Source organism: Sciurus vulgaris (genome assembly GCF_902686455.1).
Source record: "Sciurus vulgaris genome assembly, chromosome: 7".
Taxonomy (NCBI): Eukaryota; Metazoa; Chordata; class Mammalia; order Rodentia; family Sciuridae; genus Sciurus; species Sciurus vulgaris.
In genome coordinates, this window is record NC_136467.1 from 15,650,655 (window position 1) to 15,664,019 (window position 13,365).

The 13,365-nt window shown below is 48.0% G+C and overlaps 1 protein-coding gene across 2 annotated transcripts in view; it reads right to left on the reverse strand.

Annotated features, from left to right (window-relative positions):
* Window positions 1–256: 256 nt before the first annotated feature.
* MTHFD1L (methylenetetrahydrofolate dehydrogenase (NADP+ dependent) 1 like) overlaps window positions 257–13,365 on the reverse strand; it is a 197,848-nt gene continuing 184,739 nt past the window's right edge. Inside the window, exons 27-28 of one of the 2 annotated variants that reach the window (XM_079146632.1) lie at window positions 6,513–6,632; window positions 257–701 (exon numbers count right to left, since the gene is read on the reverse strand). In XM_079146632.1, coding sequence (XP_079002758.1) covers window positions 6,543–6,632 — 90 coding nt within the window. In that variant the 3' untranslated portion in view covers window positions 257–701; window positions 6,513–6,542. The remainder of the gene's footprint in view (window positions 702–6,512; window positions 6,633–13,365) is intronic. The other variant, XM_079146633.1, reaches the window with a different exon arrangement.

Genomic DNA, 13,365 nt, shown 5'->3' on the forward strand with positions numbered 1-13,365 from the left:
TGATGTCAACTTCGCTGGCAAGACAAAGCAGCTCTGGATATACAGTGCACTTTGTCCCAGGAGATCTCACAACTCTCCAGCAGTTGGAAGATCTCGCGGTCGATCAGATATTTCTATGCCTGTTTCATCGCTTTGCTGGCCCATTTATAAAGCTCTGAATCAGGAAAATGAAATCAGGTAACAACCCCACCAACTTGACATAGACATTGACATCCAGAGAGGAGTTATTATCTGGCACTAAAAACCTGCTGGTTATTTTTTCTAGATATATGTTTATTTTCAGCTCAAACCAAACAGGGGGTGTAGCTCAGTGGCAAAGCATTTGCCTAGCATGCACAAAGCCCTGGGCTCCGTCCCCAGCACTGCAAAAAAAAAGGAAAAATTAAGAAACTCTGTAGTGGAAAATGTACCTTTCAGTTCACACTCTTGTAATCCCTTAGTCCTCATAAAATAAACATTCTAAAGTATAAGCAGTGGAAAATAATGTAAACTCTGCAGAAGCAGAAAGTAAATTAGTTTCTTTCAGACTCGCTGGAGGTCCTTTCTTTGAACGCTATACTCTGTTGCAAACAGAATTAGTCTTGAAGGAAGAAGAAATCTGGCCTATTTCATCATTTCCCCAACATTGCATAACAGGCATATTTCAAATTCACTTTTTTCTCCAACTGTAGCAAAAAGGCAATGAGTCGTGTTTGAGGAACCTGAAAAACCAGAAAAAAAAAAGTTTTAGTGGTAGAACAACTTTTGGTTTTCAACTGTTACTATGTTGTACCTCTAAAGAAAATTCAAGTGGCTTCACTCATCAGAAGAGGCCAGGACCCTGTAGGAAGGTTTCCCTGGGGGAGATGAGATGCAGATTTGGCCTCAGCATGGCCCCCAGATCCAGCACCTGAACTTCCCAACAGATTCCAGAATCTCTATGACTTCCAGATTATAGTCTGCAGGATCCTGTGAACGTTTAGAATTTTAGATTAGGAATCTGGTTTTGCCTTGGATTTCGGTTCCTCTCACAGAGTGGGCAAAGAGGGCAGGGTCTAGAAAATTCTCTGGGGACAAGAGGAAGTGGGTGGACCTGAGACTTCCTGTTGTTAAAGCTGTGTTGGTTTTTCTCAGAGGATACTAAGATCCTTTGCCAATCTTAAATCCTGCAATTTTTAGAAAGAGAAAGTGATCAGTCTACATTTTAAAGATACCAAACAGCAGAGTGATGTAAAACTGTAATCCCAGTGACTTGGGAGGCTGAGGCAGGAGTATTCCAAGTTCGAGGCCACCTGGGCAAGTTAGCAAAGCCCTAAGCAACTTACTGAGACCCTGTCTCAGAATAAACAATAATAAGGGCTGGGGCTGTGGTTTAGTGGCAAAGCACCCTGGGTTCAATCCCTGGTACCAAAACAAAACAAAACACCTAAGTTCCAGAAAAAACAAACAAAAAAAACAAAAAACAAAAAAAAAAACAAAACAACAACAACAAAAAAAACCTTCACCACTCCAGGAAAAATGTAGATGCAAGTATGTGCGTGTGGCCTTCCATGTGGATGACATGGGGAAGGTCTCTGTGGGTCATGAAAGTTCACTCTGCTGAAATGTAGCAAGTTGTCCTCCCACAGATAACTGCAAGGGTTGGGGTTTAAACACACAAGACAGAGGAAGAGGGGCCAAGGAATGTCAATACTCCCCTAACATCAGATTCCAAGTCAGGGGAGCAAACAGAGCACAAAAGTATTACAAGTATAATGAACATAAAAAAAGAATATTGAGACGTTAGGGAGGGATGAGGCAATGCAGCCCTTGCCCCAGAGACACAGCCAGCATCACCTGGTGGCTCTAGTGACGTAGACACAAGGCCAGTGGGTCCTGGGGGTGAGATGGGGTGCTGGGGCAGAGGAGGGTGGGGTCTGCTGGCTGGAGAGGACCCTTGGCTTGGTGAGGCCAGGCTGGCACAAGGCCGTCGTTCTGCAGAGGAGTCTGGGGAAGATCTGCTGCTGAGCCACACTGCCTTTGTGCCCCGCGGCTTGTGTTCAGGGGGCTCAGAGTGTGTGTCCTCACAAGTTAAGGAAACTTGAAGGGTTGGCAAGACTATAGGAAGTCTGATCATAGATGGAAAAAAAATCAGGCATGCAGTTGCTAAGGTGAGAATATAAAGAGCAATCAATTGTTTTTTCAGTGGGAAAGTAGATTGGAAAACAGAATATGAAACATTCCGTTTTGGTTATGGAATTACAAGAAATAAAAAGTGCTCCCCAAATTCCTTTTAAGGGAGATTTAAGAATATCACAATTGTTGCCTAAGCTTTAAAACATCTCATTTTAGCCAGAGAGTGGAGATTTAATCATCACCATCTTTTAGATCCAGTGAGGGCTGCTGAAGTAGCAGACACCCACCCTATCTGGCCCCTGCCTGGAAATGGGAGGGGCAGTAGGGGTGCTCTACACCTAGGAAGGCCCAGGGTGGTGAACTGAGGCCCTCTTTCTTGAAGCACAAGGGTAATGAGCAATTTTGGAGAACCTATGTGAAAAGATAAAGTTTTAAATCACAAAGCGGAGGTGTTCTCCTGGGGTATCTCAAAACCCTGTGGTGTGTAAGCTGGGCTGAACAGGCCCTGTCTACAGAAAGGCTGGCAAGAAGCTACCCTACTCAAGACGATTCATGCACCTTCTGCAGTGGCACACACCTATGATCCCCAGTGACTCTGGAGGCTGAGGCAGGATGACAGCAACTTTGAGGCCAGCCTCAGCAACTCAGCAAGACCCTGTCTCAAAATAAAAAGGGCTGGGGATATTGCTCAGTGGTAGAGCATGCAAGGGTTCAATCCCTAGTACCAGAACAGCAACAACAAAAGATTAATTTATGATTATTAAGTATCTTTGACAATTTCTGCCCTGAATGCAGTTTAGGGAAGAAACGATAGAGCTGGTATCATGCTTCTTTCCATATGCATGATTCTAGAAAAGCAGTTCTTTGGTAAATGACTAACATTGATAGCACAACCAGAGTAAATCTGGTTCTGAACTAACCCAAACTTTGCACATCAGAAGGGAGGGAGGGACAGAGGAAGGACCTGAATTCCTCAGGGATTTTGCCAGACTTTACAGTGTATTCATTTGAATGAACCCAGCCAAGGCTCAGAAATATAATAAAGGTTCAGAATGAGAAACCAGAAGGGAAAAAACAAAACAAAACAAACCCCAAACCTAACCACCTCCAAACAAAAGACTGAACAGCAGGATCGATTTCACTGGGACAAAAACTTATTTTAATTCAGTCTGTGTAGTAGCATTTGAAAGAAGGAACCAGGCCCTCATCCAGGAGCACAACGAAAACACCTCAGGGAAGTGTCCGGACAGAGGAGCCAAAGCTGAAATCCTGGCGATTTCTTAGATCTCACATTCACATTCAGTCACATGCAATTTCCTCGGGTGAGGCAGGCGGGAAAGGCCAGTGCGGGGAAGGAGAGGGAGGAAGAAAGCAGCCATGCACTGCATGCTGCTCTCTCCCCACGGACACGTGTGTCATGGTCTTTGGGGAATAAGGGCTCGGCAGCTCAGGGCCCAGGGCCATCTGGGGTTCAGTCCCTATGACAGCAAAGTCAACGATTCAGACACTTCCTTTTCTGATGCCCAATCCAGTCTAAGCTGACAGCCATTCAAGATGTCACATCTTTCTTTATTTTTTTTCTTGGTACCTCTAGGTACTCATGGGTGCTTAACCACTGAGTCATATCCCCAGCCCTCTTTTGTATTTGCTGAGGCTGGCTTTGAACTCTCGATCCTCCTGCCTCAGTCTCCCAAGTTGCTGGGTTTACAGGCGTGCACCACTGCACCCAGTTTTTTCTGTTTTTAATGGTCACAGATCTCTGACCCTTGGTGAAGTGGTCTTTGCTTGCTTGAGGTTCAGGAAATAGAAAGAATGCTTGCTGGATTTAACAATCCGAGAGGGAACATTGCTAGAGGGGTCTTAGCCCTCTTTGATTGAGCAGGGCCAGGTGAGGGGTTTGAAACCCCACCCAGCAGAAGAGTATTTAGCAGCTCATGAAGAAGCAGCCTTGGATAAACAGGGCAAAAAATGCCACTCAAGTAGAGTATTAGGTAAGAGAGAGCCCAATATGCTTAAAAAGAATTCTGATGAAGTCCTGTCTTTTCACACCTATATAAGTATCTTTAAATGATCATAAGTATCTTTAAAAACTCACCCGATTCAATTAGCTGGTATTAAATTTCAGAATGTGTCCTGTGATTGAAATTAAATGCAGGAAGCCGACTGGCCAGTCCTATGGGTGGGGGCTGGCCCTCAGTGACAACCAGGGAAGGACTGGCTTTCCTGAAGCCAGTGGCCTCTCAGGACAATACCTGCCTCGGATGGTGTTGTGACTCCCTGCATAGGTGCTGAGCACAGTGGGTGGTGACCACAGCAACCCAGTGTATGACCACGGCTGCTGCCAGATCCTCAGGTGACCCCAGGAATCCTTGTTGGAGAACCTGGCATGTCAAGTAATGGGCTCAGGCACACACAGTACCAAAGCTGGGAGCATGTCCCTCAGCATCGCCGGAGGCCTAACTATAATTAAGGGATAATTGGGCTCAAGTGACCTACTCAGAGAGCAAATGAAAACTGACTGAAAGGCTGGAAAAATACTATTCAAGAGCGATGAGAACTGTACACACTTGTTCTGGAGACAAATGACAAATGACAGAAAAGTACCATATAGGGCTGTGACACGAGAAGAGAGATTGTCAGGACAAGGGTCAACTTTTGGCTTAAAAGAAATGATATTGTTATTTTCCCAAGGCCAGGCTGGGAAATCCAAGGCACTCACAAAACAGAGTCAGAACAAAAGACCCAAATAACCCTGATACCAGCGCTTGCATTTATGGGCTTCTTTGTTAAACTAGCCAGCCAATTTCAGTTTCTGGAGTTTTCTTTTCCAGAAATGATGAAGATAAAACATGTGGTTATTGATAAAAATGGATCCGGCTCCTGCTCCTCAGCAACAAACACGTAAATGCCCCCAAACGGACCTCACAGCATGAGACAAACAAGTCCACATCTTGTCTTAACATAATTTGATTTAAGCAGCTCCTTACCTTTGTGACCGTAGCCTGGGTCTTTAGTGTTTTACTAAGGAAGACTTAGAGGGAAAAACTCCCCCCATCTTGACTCCTGGCAGTGAAGCCGATGGGAGTCCCGAAACCCTGGCTGGGGCCTCACTCAGAGACGACTGGAGAAGGACCTTTAGGTCAGGCAAGCTTACCCAAAGGCCCAGAATGTTCTGGCAAGGGGGAGGGAACTGGTTAAGGAACAGGAGCGAATGGGAAAGGAAGTGGGGTGCTGGAGGAAGAACTGTCTCCTGAGAATTATGATGGACATGTCGCTCCATGAGATGGGGGAGGCAGCCCCAGCCCCAAGCTCTTAAAGCTTCTTCTTCTTCTTCTTCCTCTTTTTTTTTTTTTTTTTTTTAACAGTTCTTCTGGTATTTTATGAGCACTTTTTTCTTTCTTTCTTTCTTTCTTTTTTTTTTTTTTTAATTTATTTTTATTGTAAACAAATGGGATACATTTTGTTTCTCTGTTTGTACCCTTAAAGCTTCTGGCTGAAACCTTTCTGGGGAGGCACATCGGGGAGTGTGGCTAGTTTCTCCGTGACAGGCAGTTAGGACGGAAGCCAGTAGGTGTAGCTGAGTCGCTGAGGGGTAGACAGCTCTGGGCTAAGAAGCTGCAAGTGAAGCCCCTCTCCGCACCTGAAACCCTGTGGATCAGGAGCAGGCAAGTGCCCTGGTTTCTGCTGCCCTGTCCTCCCGTGACTCACGGGCCCCCTGAGTTAGAAGATCTGCCCATCTGGACGTGTCCTTCCAGAAGCAGAAGAGCCTAAGACACAGGCTGTGCCAGTCAAGGGCTGAATTGTGTTCTGCAAAGGGTACGTTAGGGCCCTAACCTGAGTACCTGTGACAGTGGCCTTCTTTCAAAATGGGGTCTCATGCAGTGTAATCTAGTGAGGATGAGGTCATTAGGGTGGGCCTGAGTCCAATATGACTGGCGTCCCTGTAGGCACAGAAGGCCATGTGAAGACAGGAGAACCCCAGGGGAGACAGGAGTGAGGCACTGTGTGGTGGGGATGCCACACGACACCTTGACCTGAACTTCACGCCGCCAGGACTGCGGGGGAGCAAGTTTCTGTTGTTTTAAGCCCTCCACCTGTGGCACTCTGTTCTGGCAGCCCTAGGAAACGAAACACCCAGGTTCTTCTGACTCATGATCATCTACTCTGTACCAGCGAATGTGTGGTGAGAGGTAAGAAGTCACTCTTTCAGAGGGCCTGCAGACTGACCACCTAATTCCACGTCCACACTTGGGAGTGGACCCAAGTCAAGGGCAGCCATGAGGCAGGAACTCAAAAGAATCAAGGAAGGACTTTACTCATCTATTCACTTTTATAACCAGTATCAGAAAAACAAGTTTAAAAAGCATTTGAAGGGAAACAACAGAAAAGGAAGAAGGAGTGAAAACACAACAGCTCACCTGGTCTGGTCCCCTGAGGGCTTCGTGTGGCTAGAACAAACCTGTCACTTGCTCCGTTTCCACGTCCAGGTCTATGTCATAGAAGCAGGGTCGTGTGGGCAGCCCTGGCATTGTGCTCATCTGGAGGGGAGAACAAAGAATTCCATGTTGGCAAAGGCCACAAAGCGATCACAGGGGACATGGTTGGCCTGGTGACACCGGCCAACCGCATCACGCAGTCCGTCCTTATGTAACCTAGGCAATGTATACATGCCTTTCTGTAGATTGGCCAGCTGCTATTTTGATCTCTAGAAACGGTGAATGTGGGTTCCTGAAACTCAGTCCATGTCCCTTCCCCGGGGCCGGCGGCACACAAACCTCTTCCTCCAAGCCCAGTCTGTGTGGGGGTGGCGATGCGGGTGAGTGAAGGGCAGCTGTTCCTCACCAGGAGGCATACACTTTGGTAAGACCTCTGGCACAGTGTGGAGTCTGTTCTGGTGGCCCCGGTCGCCTGCCCACCTGGACCAGGCTCGGGTGTACCGATGACTCCTTTGTGCCAGGCCTCGGGCTGTGTTCAGCCTACTTTATGTTCTCAACAACCTACGAGGGAAGTACTTTCATGATTGCCATGTCACTAAGGAGGACACTGAAGTGCAGAGAGGCACCCAAGGGCACATGGGTCGTAAGTGCCATACAGGGACTCTGACTCTGTGCCTGCGATGTCACTCCGACTCATGTCACCACCACCTCTGTGACACTCTGGGTTTTGCATGGATAACCTCATCCAGCTCTCTGCACCCTTGGACGTAGGTACTAACTTTTGCCTCACTTTTCCGGTGAAGCCAGGGGTCGTTCAGGCAGAAGGCAGGTGCTCAAGGGCACGGCCTCTCTGGGAGCTGGGGAGCACGCCTCAGGGACTCAGGAGGCTGAGGCAGAAGGATCGCAAGTTTGAGGCCAGCCTTGGCAGCCGAGCCAGGCCCTATCTCAAAATAAAAGGGCTGGGGGTGTAGCTCAGTGGTAAAGAGCCTCTGGGTTCAATCCCAGCACCAAAAAGCAAAACAAGACAAGGGCAGGGCCAGTTGGTGGTGGAGGTGGAGTGGACCCTGTTCCTCACTGCTGGGTCTGGCCGAGCACTTTAAAGGTGCTCTCTGTCCCCACCTCAGAAACCACGGGTGTGCCAGGACAAGTGCTGGTTCCTGGGGATTCTCACACACGGACGCTGCTCAGGATCGGGACCATGTGGTCCCAGATAACCCACCCCACCTCAGCCTTTCCCACCGTGCCCTGACAGTGCACAGGCCACACAAACAGTGCTCACGGCATAGGGACATCTGATGGGAACTTGGGTGGCACCTGGGCCTCTGCCCAGCCCGGCTCTCCCAAGGACAAGTGCTGTGTCCTGCAGGCTCCGGCCTGCCCTGGCCAGCAGCACTCCGCAGGGACGCAGGCGGGAGGCGGCTGGCGCTTACTAGCATAGGTGCTGATGGCCTCTTCCCACCCAGCTGCTGCTTCAGCAGGGAGCGACCTCCACCAGGCCTGCGGGACCCAGCTCCCCTGTACCCTGCTTCCTTTCCATGGGGATGGGGATTGCATCTCGCTCTTGACCACCCTCTCCTGCCCCCACGAGTAGGTGCTCCTCTCACTCAATTCGGGGTCTGTGGCCAGCAGCAGCCTGGAGTCTGTCAGGAGTTCAGAGCCCCCAGACCTGCTGGAAAAGAGCTGCAGTGACAGCAGGTCTCAGGAGACGTGCTGGCTGAGACCGTGGACTCCCAGGGCGCCCACTGCCACTGGTCACCACACGGCCCCTCTCCTTCAGCCCCAGGGAAAGGCGAGGGCTGAAGATCCTTTTAACCCCCAACCCCCACGGTGCCACCCCCTTCCCACCTGACAGCAGGTGGAGAGCAAATCTGGGCCCTGCAGGCCTCAGTAGCCATTCCTTTCTGCCCTCTTGGGCCTGGGAGAGTGGGAGTTGGGAGGCGGGGGCAGAGCAAGAGCCAGCGCAGAACACGGGTGGTTGTTGGTGGCTGCGGTCTTGCTAATGGGACAGGCTTGTACTTCAGGCTATATGGCTAAGAGGGCTTCTGAGGCCTGCCTGGAATAAAGCTCCCACAATACATCTGTGGCTCCTAGGTTCCAAATTGTTGACCACAGGTAAATTTTTTGGGGGCTGGGTACTGGGGATTAAATCCAGGGGTGCCTAACCACTGAGCTGCATCCCCAGACCTTCAAAAAATTTTCAATTTAGAGATAGGATCTTGCAAAGTTGCTTAGGGTCTTGCTAAGTTGCTGAGGCTGGCCTCAATTTGTGATCCTCTTGCCTTAGCCTCTTGAGTCACTGGGATTATAGGCATGCACCACTCTGCTTAGCCAAGTAAACTTTTGGCACTCAACCTGCTTGGAGGTGGGGACTTCCTGTATTTTAAAACTTGAGTATGTGGCCAGCTACCTTATCCTAAGTGAATGTTCATAGCAGGGGGCAAAAGGGTTACTGACAGTAGCTATATATAGCTGCAGTGACCCCAGAAAGAACCATGCTTACTGTTTTAGCATCAGAACATGAAACACAAGGTCATTGGTGGGAACTGTTCATATATTTTCTCAGCTGCCTGTGTTACAATGCATTCCAGGTCTTCACAGCAATTTTCTACCTGGGTGCATTTTGCGAAGGCGTTTTAAGGAATCAAATGACATTTATAAAATTTTTTTGGGGGGGTGGATATTGGGGATTGGAACTAGTACTTTACTACTGAACTACATCACCCTTCCCTTTAAAATTTTGAGACAGGGCCTCATTAAGTTGTCGAGACTGTCCTTAAACTTGCAATCCTTCTTTAGCCTCCCAAGTTGCTGGGATTACAGGCATGAACCACCATGCCCAACTATACAGGGTATTTTAAGATGCTCTTATAATCTATGTGGAGCTATGGATTTGGAGAAAGAAGCAACATTTACTAGTTTAAGCGGGGAAAACAAAGGAATGATTAAATTCAGCCATCCCTTAATGTTCTGGGCCCAAAGCATCATTTACTAGTTAGGACCTCATGTAAATGCTGTGGCAGCTGCTGTTCCTGAGGCTACGACACTATCCACTCTAGAGCAGAAGTCAGTATCAGGCAGGCCAAGTTTAAATCCACCTGAGGTGACAAAAGCCAAGAAAGACTCTGAAGGCAGTGTATTTGGGGCAACAAAGGTACCAACAGAAGGGTCTATTGTAGATGACCCAACTGTACCCCATGCTGTGCACACACTTCCTGCAGAAGCCAACAGTCAATCTCCAGCACTATCTTTGAGCTGATGAGAGGCCAGGACTGACAAAGGCAGGGTACAATCCGTGAGTTCCAAGAGGAGGATCTGCTGGTCACCATGAAAGAGAATGTGGGTCTCAGGTCTGATGTGAAACAAAGTTGGGAGTTCAAGTTAGCAAAAATACTTTATGCCATAAGTGTGACATATCTTTCCTTCATTTCAATTTATTCTTTCAAATGGGAGAGAAATGATTTTAATCAAAAGAGTCCCGTGTGCCTTTCTGATGATGCAGTAATCACTTCCAAGAATCTGGACTACTTATTTGGAATAAGCCAGAGCAGACAAGAAGCCACACGGCATCTAGAGCCCAGAGGCTCCCTAACCCATGAGCAAAGAGCTGTCTCCAGCCTGCTCCTTACCTAGAACTTCTCCTGCTGGCAAACCGAACGTGGAGTGATGGACAAGGCTGTTCACATTCACATGATATTTTCTATCCATAAAAAACTTATCAAAGAATCATAGCCCTTGGACAAGACTCGGTTCAGCACTACAGGAAAAAAGAGCCCCGAGAGCCCTTGGGAGCTGACCTGTGGCCACATGCCCAGGGTCACTGGGGCTCTGTGTTGACTTTTCTCTGTGTCCTCTAAGGAGGCCCCCTGCTAAAATAACTAAGGAGCCACTAAATTGTACTAACTTGTCATGCAGCATTAATGGATTCTTTTACAAAGGCCAAGAAACATGGGCTTTTGCCCTTCATGACCCTAACTTTGACTATAATAAATCTTCCAAATCTTTAACTTAGGGTTAACCTGATTTTGGGGAAACAGTAAGTTCTACTAACAGCCTTTATGAATATACATTAAGCAGCAATAAAGAGAAAATGGACATATATTTAAAAACTAGCCATTTAAGAAGTAAAAAATTATTCTTGGCATGAACAGAAAAATTATTAAGAATTATTCAGCCGGGCATGGTGGCATACACCTGCAATCCCAGTGACTCAGGAAGCTGGGCGGATCAGAGGCCAGCCCCGGCAACTTAGCTAGACCCTAGGAAACTTAGCAAGACCCTGACTCAAAATTAAAATAGATAGATAGAGAACAGCCAGGCCCTGTAGGACCCCTGGCCGGACTGACCGAGTCCCGTCTCCAGGATCCCTCAGCCCAACCGATCACTCCCTGCCTCTGGGGCCCTCACATCAACTGACTGCTCCCTGTCGCCAGGACCCCCACACCAACTGACTGCGCCCTATCACCGGGAACCCAGACCAACTGATTGCACCCGGCCTCCTGGATCCCACAACCACACCAAACACACCCGACCTCCAGGACCACTGCCGGACCAACTGCATCCTGTCTCCAGGACCTCCAGCTGACCACGTCCACCCCTGAGCTGCAGCTCCCCATTTGCCAACACATTTGGAAGCCAGAGTGGCCATCTTGGATAACCTGGAAGCCGTAGCTCCGATCTTCGGGTGGGGAAATCCCATCCTGAGATGCCTGCTGGAGGCTTGAAGCTCATTGTCAGCTGCTGCTGTGGTTCGAGGTTTGAGGCCCCTGGTTTGAGGTTGGAGGTTCCAGGTTGGAGATTCCAGTTCCTGGGCTTCCTGATTCATCAATAAACCGTTCCGAATTCAAGAGCCTCGGTACTCTTTTGTCCCCTGCACCAAATTGACTCTGCTGGACAGCGTCAATCCAGAGTTGAGCAGGAATCCAACCCAAAGTTTAATAAGGAAATGAGAAGTTCAAAGGACAGTGCTTCCATAGTCAAGACTATAAAAACCCAGAGGCATTTGCTGGAAAAAGAGTCTTTATAATTGGGAATTCTGGAGGAGATCTGGCTGTAGAGATTAGCTACACAGCCAAGCAGCTGCCAGCAGACTGACCGCAGACCGCCAGTGGAGAACCAGCTGCCTGCTGCTGCCTGGAAGTTCACTATTACAGTACCTGCAGGACCCCCAGCTGACCACGTCCACCCCTGAGCTGCAGCTCCCCATTTGCCAACACATTTGGAAGCCAGAGCAGCCATCTTGGATAATCCTGGAAGCCGGAGCTCCGATCTTCGGGTGGGGCAAATCCCATCCTGCGACGCCTGCTGGAGGCTTGAAGCCCATTGTCAGGGGCTATTTGGTCTACGATTGCATAGTGTCTGATTTGGGCACTGCTAATATTGATCTCCCCTTAAAGAAAGGGTTTTGGAAACCTATAGGGCCACTATAAACCTATAGGGGGAAATCTGCAATACCCCAGATCTGCAGCGCTAGAGGGGAAGATATATGATCAACATGAAAAAACGAGGGAAGAAAATGATCCAAACAAATCTAGATTCTATAGTAATAGAATCCAATGACAGTATGTTAGAAGAAATGTCAGAAAATAGATAGATAGACAGGTAAATAAATAAATAAATAGAACTGGGGATATAGCTTAGTGGCAAAGTACTCTTGGGTTCAATCCCTAGTACAAAAAAGAAAAAAGTTATTTCATAAAGTAATAGAATTTTAATTTCTACTTAACCAAAATATCATTATTGGCTTTGAACTCAAGATCCTCCTGCTTCAGCCTCTGGAGCTGCTGGGATTACAGGCATGAGCCACTGTGCCTGGTTAATAAATATTTTTTAAAATGGAGGAGTAAAACCAGAGGATGATGGGAGAATAGGACATAAACAAATGATAAGAGAGCTTCTTGGAGATTAGGCTCTTTGTTTCTTCCCTTTTCCTTCTCTGGATGTTGAAGAACAGAACTGTTTGTATCACATGGTCATTTAGAGTATTACATGAGTAACTCTAAGGTGATTCATAAGTTAATGGCCCAGTGAAACGTCAAGTGACTGAGGGGGGAGGGAGGGATGTTAAAAGTCAATATAGTGAAAATAGATAGAGCTGCTATAATAGGAACGTCTATTGCTTGACTTAGTAGAAATGGAATGTTCTGGAATGTTTTTCCCCCTAGGCAGTTAGATAATATCTACCCATACAGCTTGTGACTGCGTTTGAAAGGTGACCTATATTTAGTAGTCGGGGTCCTCTGAGAGCTTGAAGCTCACTCATCTTTCCGTGGTGGCTGATCAACGCTACAGTGCAGACTCTCTTGAGTGCCCATAACTCCCTGAAAGGACGCAGATTGTTTAATTCCGCTCAGAAACCTTGGCTAAGGGCTCACTGAGAGGACACCAAGCTGGCCAGGACCTGGTCTGTTACTGTTTGGTTGTGAGGTGTCCCCCAAAAGCTCACATGTGAGACAATGCAAGAAGGCTTAGAGGAGAAATGACTGGGTTGTGAGAGTCTTACCCTCATCAGTGAATTAATCCCCAGATGGAATTAACTGAGTGGTGATTGAAGGCAGGTGGGGCGTGGCTGGAGGAGGCGGGGGCGTGGCTTTGGTGTACATATTTGTACCTGGTGAACAGGAGAGCTCTCTCTCTGCGTCCTGATCATCGTGTGAGCTGCTTCCCTCTGCCACACTCTGGTGCCATGTTATTCTGCCTCACCTCGCGCCCTGAGGAATGAGCCTGCTGTCCAGGGACTGAGACCTCTGAAACCATGGGCCCCAGATGAACTTTTCTTCCTCTATAATTGGTGGGGTCTTTTACTCACGGCAGTGAAAAAGCTGACTAAAACATGGTC